This window comes from Melanerpes formicivorus, unplaced genomic scaffold (genome assembly GCF_026170545.1).
Source record: "Melanerpes formicivorus ecotype bairdi unplaced genomic scaffold, bMelFor1.0.p_v2 SCAF_12, whole genome shotgun sequence".
Classification (NCBI taxonomy): Eukaryota; Metazoa; Chordata; class Aves; order Piciformes; family Picidae; genus Melanerpes; species Melanerpes formicivorus.
The window spans coordinates 16602416-16611244 of NW_027142364.1; the positions used below are offsets into that span (position 1 = coordinate 16602416).

Sequence of the window (8829 nt, forward strand, 5' to 3'; positions counted from 1 at the left end):
CAGGGCAGGGGAATGAATCAGATGATCTTCAGAGATGGCTTTTAGCACTCCAGTTCTGTGAAACGCTTTGTTAGAACATGGAAGGTCTGTTCTCATTCTTCCTTTACACCATCTGAAAAGTCTTGAATACCAGTTTCAGGGCAAATCACAATCCAGTGTTTTCCAAAGACTTTGAGGTCAGAGTTTCATGTGTTCTTGGCATACCAGGAGCAGACAAACGTTGCCAACAGTAGAGTGAGCGTATGGACAATCACTTGAAAGAAAAGAGAAGTCACTTCCCTTACAGAAGCAGGCGTTCTTTGAGATGTGTTGTGCATATGCTCATTCCACAACCTGCTCTCCAACCCCTCTTCACTGCAGTCCTCTACTCCTCTACAGTATAACTGGATTCTGCAGTTGAGAGGAATCTGAGGTAGGGAAGCCACACACCAGCCTTCATACCGGGATGCAAAAGATGAGGAGAGGCAGGGCGAATTGACATCGTATGGGTGCTGCTTCCCCAAAGCTTTGAGCTTGAGACACAGTGGAATATGCATATGGACAGCACACCTTGAAGCAATCCCCTTGCTGTGTAAGGTAAGTTGCTTCTCTTTCTACTTACTTCTAAGCAGGCAAAAAAAGGTAATTTGTGTCCTGTTGCAGAGAGATGATCAGGTGAACAAAAGCCAATTGTTAAGAGCAATATCTCTGTATGTGACCCAAAATGAAATGTTGTTTTTGGAAGCTTGAACTGTACAGAATTCATACTAAAGTACACTGTGCTTCTCAGTTTCCATTCTTATGTCATTGGATTTGTTGTGCCAAATCAAAAGGAGCTTGCAGAACTGGCTCGAAAGAAAGGATTTAAAGGAACTTGGGAAGAGATCTGTAACAGTCCTGAGATGGAGAAAGAGGTACTGAAGGTGCTGGCTGAGGCTGCCATGGCAGGTGAGTAGCTGGGTGGGTAGACTAAACCTTGTGGACTGTAATAGGTGTGAAACAGATAAGCACAGGCCCTAAAAGTGTGTTCCTGAGCACGCGTATGTCGTGCAACATGAAGTGAAACTTCCATACAAAAACACTCCAACACCAAACGTCAGTTGGGTCAGTCCTTTTGGTTCATGTAACTTCTTTCTTTGGTTGGTTTTTACTGTGCCCAGTATCTGAGGAAAGAATACAGAATCATGGAATGGTTTGGGTTGGAAGGAACCTTTAAAGGTCATCTAGTCCAACCCCTGCAGTCAGCAGGGACCTCTTCAGCCAGAGCAGGCTGCTCAGGGCCCTTAACAACCTGACCTGCAGTGTTTTGAGGGATGGGGCATCTACCATTTCTCTGGGCAAGATGAGTCAGTGTCTCATCACCCTCAGTGTAAAATATTTCTTGGTTCTCTCTAGTTTAGAACTATCAGCCCTTGTCATGTCACAACAAGCCTTGTTTCAAAGATTGTCCTCAACTTTCCTATAGGCCCCCTGTAAGTAGTGAAAGCTCTCCCAGAGCCTTCTCTTCTCCAGGCTGAACAACCTTGGTTCTCTGTCCTCACAGCAGAGAGATTCCAGTCCTCAGAGCATTTTTGTGGCCCTGTATATGTGTGTGTGTTTGTCAGATGCTCTTTATCATGTCCTGATTATATCTTACTGGCCTTCACTGCTGGTTCAGAAGAACGTGGGTCATCTGTAGGTACATTTTGGGTATTGCATGGTCTCACCTGCATGGCTGCAATAAGAGTTTGGTGCTAGAGGCTCTCCCAACTCACGATGACCTGCATCTGAATGACTGCATTTTTCAGTGTCTATTACACTTCCCTTCAGATGTAATTCTAATCTTCTTCATGCCAATTGCTCATAGCTTATTCAGCAGTTCTGGTGCAGAGTTACAGTGGCACAGTGGTATTTTTATTGGTCTTTCATAATAATGTCTGCCCTCTTCTTGTGCCATCTGCTCTGCATGACCCTGCTTTAGCAGGGAGGTTGGACTGGGAGATCCTTAGAGGCCCCTTCAATCCCTGCCATGCTGGGATTCTCTGATTCTGCTACTGTCACTGAGGCTTTTCCTCGCAGAAAGGGGGATTGGGCATTAGAATGGGCTGCCCAGGGAGCTGGTGGAATCACTATCACTGGAAGTGTTTAAAAAGAGATTGGTTGAGGAACTTAGTGCCATGGTTTAGTTGATGAGATGGTGTTGGGTGGTAGGTTGGACTTGATGAGCTCAAAGGTCTTTTCCAACCTGGTTAATGCTGTGTAATTTCTGTATAATTTTCCCAAGTTAGGGATCAGCACTGGTGCCTGAACAACTGAAGTGTATTTCAGTATTTCTGGGGGAACTGGGGAGCTGGTGGCTGCTGTCACTCTCCTGCTGACAACGCTGCTTTTCAGAGCTGGCCACGGGGGGAGTTGGAGGAGCACTTCTGCATGCACGTACCATGTTCCTCAGTGAGGGGAATATGGTTCCTCCTGTTGTGCTTAACCGCAGAGGAACGGTTCTGTTGCCGTTGTGTGCTGACGATGTTTCTTTCCACAGCTAACCTGGAGAAGTTTGAGATACCGGTAAAGATCCGTTTGAGCCCGGATCCGTGGACCCCTGAGACTGGTCTGGTGACGGACGCGTTCAAGCTGAAGCGCAAAGAGCTGACGGCGTACTATCAGACGGACATTGACCGCATGTACGGCAAAACCGTCAAATAGTCCCCTGCTGGCTGCTGGGTTTCCTCCCGCACCACTTGGCTACAGTGAGCTTGGATCAACTAGGAAATACTTGAATTGCCTGTCTCAACACTTGGGAGCCACACACACATCCCACCCTTTCTCATTTGCAGCTCCAGCTCTTCTTTCGGCCGACATCACCACGACCACCGGCGAGTTTAGTAAAACCTGGCAGCAAATTTGTCTTTTGTCTCCTTTTTCCCACCCCCCACTCCACTCCTTCCTCCCCCCTCCCAGTTTTCTCTGCTGCCTTCTCAGCCTGTGGACTTTCCCTGAGTCTTTTTGGAAAAACCACAACTCTGAAGCCTCAAGTTTTTCAACATTTATAAATCCTGTACAACGTTTTCATTTGTATCTCTGAACATTTGGATGTACAGAGAGAGAGAACTCGGCTATGTCAGAAGTGGTTATACTGGGGGCCTTTTTTTTAAACCTAATTATTTAATGGTAAGAAGGTATTGATGTGATGACATTCTGAAAACACTTGTAAGGAGATCCTTGTGGATCAGAGGACCAGGATTTTTGCTGCTGTGCTGTTTCTCTGTGTGAATCCAAGGGACAACGTTTGGCGTTACAGCTTGTGTGATCCGCTGTCAGTTTGTGCCTAATGCTTGCTTTGATGTGGGATGTGGGAACAGAAAGCCAGTTGTGGCACAGCTCTGCATAAAGACAGGTGCTCTTGAAGGTGTTAGTTAAAGCTTAATACAAAGGATACCATTAACACAGCAGATGTGGAACCTAAAAATCATTGCTCAAACTTTAACTAGCTCACAACCGTTTCATCCAGTAGTTGAGTTGCCTAGAGCTGATGCGAACACTCAGCATTGATTTCACTTAACACTTTTAAGTCTGACAGCGCCCTTTTGGCAGAGGGACTCCAACAACTTTGGGTTTTTCTCATTGAATTTGGATGTTCCACCAGGTTTGCTCTTTTGGTGGTGGTGAGAGTCTGGCAAGACCCCTGTTCTGCCCTAGCTGCAACCCAAATTGTACTGGGGGGGGATTTTTAAAGTCATAATGACAGTTATGTTCTCAGCTCACACAGTGCCTAGCTGCCCTTTGTGCCATTAAAAATCTCCCTTTCATGCTTTCCTTTAGAACTGTTTTGCTTTAAAAGCAAAGAGATTTGAGGCATTTCTCAGCCAGAGTTATTTATGTTGCTTGGTTTGTTGCACCCAGCTCTTGCCTGGGGATGGAGTGTGAGTCTCTAGTTTGTGATAGGAACACGAATGTCGTCTGAAGAGCTCTGGGGAATCTTTTCTCCCTCGGTGAGAAGATTTAGATTGCAGATAAAAACTTTATTTTCAGAAGAATTCTAGAAAGAATATTTTAATCAGGGTTACAGGAGAATGTGAAAAGGCATACACTAGTCAACATTGTGATGATGGAGCACATATTAAAATGGCTTTAATCTGGGGATTTCTCTTTCCTGTGTCATTTACTTGCAGTAGTAAAAATCAAGGTCTTGATGTGAGCAGAACTTACTCTGCTGTGGCAGCAGTTGGTGGTTCTGAAGGAGGAGCTTTGTCCGGGGAGGGAGTTCCTTCTGCTTCCCCTCCTGACGTGGGAGTTTGGGGAGATGTGGGGCAAATTCTCATTTAAAGAAGAAAAACTGGAATGCTATTTTATTTAACTCTTCCCATTGATTATAGAAGCCAGTTTCATGGGGGTTGCAAGTTACCATGTAGGTTCTCTGGACTTTAGTGTTGACGTGCTGGACAGGTTTGGTCTGTGTGTTCTGTTACGTTACTGTCTCTCCCACAACTCCTGGATTTCTCCTCCTGCTGTCTGTGACAAACTGGTACTGTTTGGTGACTTTTTGGTGTAACTAGTCCAGTGGAAATACAAGCAGCAGAAAGAAAACGATGAGGTTAACGCCTTCAGATGCCTAATTCTGAAATGAAAGCTTTCTGGCAAATAATGGTAAGATTAATGTCGGAAAATGAGGGAAGAATGTGAAAATTGCCAGGTCTGTGGGGAGGTGTTACACCCTCTGGCAGATGTTATTGATCATTAAATGTATCTACACTCCATCAACAGGTTCTTAAACAGTCAGCACTCAGCACAGGGTGTGCATGGTTCAGCTATTTTTTGGTGATTTTTTTCATGCAAAGTTAATGAATTGCTGACATACTTTGTGTATCAGTTGTGCAGCAGATTGAAGGCAATAAATCTGCTTTTGCTTAATTTGGAGGGAATCCGAAGCTTGTAATTTTTTTCCACTGAGGGCTTAAATCCTCTTGGCTAGGTGGCAGAAATTAAGCTTTGAAAAAATGCATTTGGAAATGGTAGTTTTCATTTTTTCTTCTGATCCAGTCGCCAGATTGGGTTGCAGAAGCAAACTGTGCATTCGATTTTTGCAGTTCAGGCTTTTTTTATATGGGAAGTGGGCATCCTTCTGTACAGTTCCTCCTCCTTTAGGCATCAAATTCCTTGTGGACATTTATTTCTTCTACAGAATGTGAATATAAAGCAGTTTGTTCGTTTTTTAGTCTCAGTGCTGGAGACAGAAAGACTTTTAAAACACTTGTGTGAGTTTCGAACACTTGTGACGAGTCTGGGGTTTCTTTTGGCTTATCACGAAAGGCAGACTTTAATGATGGTAGGTTTTGAGTACTTCCATGTCCTCTTGAGGCCACTGCTTCCATGGGTGCCCACATTTCTTACTGACCTCATTAATCGAGGCTGTGATGGGACAGTGAGTCCCAGCTGCTGTTCAGAGGTTGGGTTTCCTTGCTCTAGGAATCTGCCTGGCAGATCCTTTCGGTTGCCTCCATGTTCTCCCTCTGCGCTCTTGCAGTGCTGAGAAGAAAGACAAAGCTTAGGGGAGTCTGAAACCCTGCATAGATGCACTACAGTCCAGCCAGGAATTTATTACCTGGTCTCTCCCCTTGCTTTGTGTGTCTTCCCATGCCTAGTGAAACAAGGAGGACAGAAGTCCCTGCTGGGAAGCGTTGGTTGTGTCGCAGAGGCTGTGGACAGGTGTAAATCAGGAGTGCGTGTAGCATCACCTGGGGAATTTTGTGATGGAAAGAGACATGAGTTTTTTAAGAGTCTTTCTAGGTGCATACTAAGGAGCAAATACCTCACCCAAAAGGGAGGGTTTTTAAGAGAATAGATACAGGACAAAAGTCACTGCTGGGATGTGTTGGTTGTGCCCCAAAAGCTGGGGACAGCTGTAAGTGCGAAGTGTGTGGTTGGGGGTAATACTCATCATGTGGGGAATTCTGTGATGGGAAGAGCTGTAACTTTCCAAAAGGGTCCTTCTGGGCTCACATAAAGAACAAGAAGCAGATACCTCACCCAAAAGGGGGGGGGGGATTTGTGACAAAGCTTTTGTAAATACAGATTTCCCAGGACCCTGAATCATTGGAAATAGAACTGCTGATTCTGTTGTGAGAACTTGCTCATTACAATAAAGGACTGACCAAGACATTCCAAGGCAGCTGTTGAGTCTCCTTTTAAAACAAACCTTCCTACACATATTCCAGGGCTTCAGACTCAATTCCATCAAGATGTTGTAAGTGTTCTTTGCGGAGAACAGCACTTCTGGAGTAGGTTAGGAGATGGAAAAATACCTGTCAGAAAAGATTGGGCTAATTTAGTGATGCTGCTCATGCATGAACTGCTGTAGCAGGACCATACCTCAGGGGGAAGCCACATCTTGGAAGGGAAATACTTTGCTGAAATGAAAGCAGAAAGCAATGTGCAACTGAAATGAAGAGCATCATGCTTCCCTACATCTTCCTGGGTGTACAGGTAGGATGCAGAAGAGGGTATGGAGTCTAAGCCACGCATTAAAAACATCTTGCAAAGCTTGTAAGTTCAGGCAGAAGTCGCTGTAGGATGAAGACTCCTTCACAATAACCTTTTTCCTGCTCAGATTTCATGAGCTTTTATTCCCTGCTAAAAACTACATTTAGCTGACTCCAGGCAGCTTTTTGAAATGTTTATTCATGTGATGTTTGAACACCTTTGGACTCGGTACAAAGCATCTCTCTACCAGGAAGTGGAACAGTCTTGGGTACACCTTGGACCAGGCCCAAACAGCAACTGGAAGGACCGGTTGCGTGTTGGTGTCATGGGGTATTTAACCTAAACTCCTTGTCAGTGTGCTCTTGGTCGTCACTATGAACTGCCTGAACATTTGTATATCCTCAGTTGACTTCTGTTGTATGGATTATTTATTTGTAATTGGATATCATGTTTCAAAAAAAAATAAAGTTAATTTCACACATTTGTATCTGAGCCTCGATCATTTGTGGTTGTAAACGAGATTTGAACTGCCACTCACTGAGCATCTGGCTGTTTCAGAAGGGCCTCTAGTGTTCAAAATGTCCTTTTAGCAGCAAAACCTATTTAGGGGTGCACCTACCCTTTCACTTTGCTCTCTTCCTCACGGTGCTGGGAGCCTTTGGTGTTAGAATAGAATAAACCAGGTTGGAAGAGACCTTCAAGATCATCATGTCCAACCTATCATCCAACACCACCTAACCAACTAAACCATGCAACCAAGCACCCTATCAAGTCTCAAACACCTCCAGGGATGGTGACTCCACCACCTCCCCAGGCAGCCCATTCCAATGGGCAATCACTCTCTATGAAGAATTTCTTCCTAACATCCAGCCTAAACCTCTCCTGGTGCAGCTTGAGACTGTGTCCTCTTGTTCCAGCCCTGGTTGCCTGGGAGAAGAGACCAGCCCCCACCTGTCTACAACCTCCCTTCAGGTAGTTGTAGAGAGCAGTAAGGTCACCCCTGAGTCTCCTCTTCTCCAGGCTAAGCAACCCCAGCTCCCTCAGCCTCTCCTCATAGGGCTTGTGTTCCAAACTCCTCACCAACTTCGTTGCCCTTTTCTGGACACGCTCCAGCAAGTCAACCTCCTTCCTAAACTGAGGGCCCCAGAACTGGACACAGTACTCAAGGTGTGGCCTAACCAGTGCAGTGTACAGGGGCAGAAAGGTTCTGTCCCTGCACTGCTTGTGTTCAGCATCATGAGAATATTTCTGTACTAATGTGCTTTGTAGGTAGGGAAAGCTCTGGCTGACTGCTTGCTCAGCTTTTGGTGCTCTACAGATACCCAAGGAACCCCAATATGATGGGGGTCACAAGTCATCTAGTCCAACCCCCCTGCTCAAGCAGGGTCACCCAGAGCAGGTTGCCCTGGATGACATCCAGGTGGGTTTGCAATCTCTTAAGAGAAGGAAACTCCACAACCTTTCTGGGCAGCGTGGTCCAGGGCTCCAACACTCTCACAGCAAGTAAGTTTTTCTCCTTGTGTTTAGGTGGAAGTTGGTGGGGGGGGGGTGTGTGTAGTTTTCCATATGTTAGTATTGTGAGTAGTGAGTTTATCTATCTGAAATGGTTCATAGCCACCCTGATGGGTGAGGCTGGCCAGTTCAGGAGTAAGAGAGATACCTGGTAGTCGCAGGAATTGAGCCAGCCTGGGTCTTTGAAGCTATAATTTCAAAAGGTGATGGTTTCTGGATGAATGTAGGGACACTGGTCATCTGGTTTTCCGCTACAGGAAACACCTCTGCTGCGCTTCCATGACTGTACCTGTTCTACTTTTTGGGTATGAAAGTGTTGAGTAGTTTTCACCTGTCTTCTGAGGTGCCAGTGACAACTGGGACATCAATGAATGTTCCCAGAACGTTTTCATCTGGGGATAGTAGATGCTGAACTTTAGGGCCTGGGCTGATGCTGATGGGCATGTGCCCATGCCTGTCTGGGTGGGATGAAGATGCAGGGGCTGGAGGCAGCAGGCAGCTTGCACTTTGCAGAACACTGGGAAATATTTTCTCTGCTGAAGTGAAGGAGTAGTTTCAGACACTTGTCACTGAAGGTCTTGCACATCTTTGCAGAGTAAAGAACCAGCCTGTCTTTTTTTACCCGTGACTTGCTCACCCCCTTGCCCTGTGTCTGGCTGGCTGGGGTGGGGAGTGGGACCAAAGGAATGCCATGATACTCTGCATGTTCTTTTCCACTTTATTTTCTTTGTAATATGTGAACTGGGGCACAGCAAGTAGAGGGCAGCCTGGCTTTATCACTTCCCTGGTTGAAATGTGGTGTTCAGCAGGAGCAGACAGGGATAGAGAACTCTGGCTTGGCTGGGTAGAGGCTTGTCCTGCTCCTGGGCCAGCATGCCAAGG

General features: G+C 45.8%; 1 protein-coding gene across 3 annotated transcripts in view; it reads left to right on the forward strand.

Annotated features, from left to right (window-relative positions):
* Positions 1-6922, forward strand: part of ACSL3 (acyl-CoA synthetase long chain family member 3) — a 58537-nt gene extending 51615 nt beyond the window's left edge. For 2 of the 3 annotated variants that reach the window (XM_068145490.1, XM_068145489.1), the window contains exons 15-16: positions 770-927; positions 2498-6922. In XM_068145490.1, the coding sequence (XP_068001591.1) occupies positions 770-927; positions 2498-2661 (322 nt within the window). In that variant the 3' untranslated portion in view covers positions 2662-6922. The remainder of the gene's footprint in view (positions 1-769; positions 928-2497) is intronic. The other variant, XM_068145491.1, reaches the window with a different exon arrangement.
* The last annotated feature ends 1907 nt before the right edge of the window (positions 6923-8829 follow it).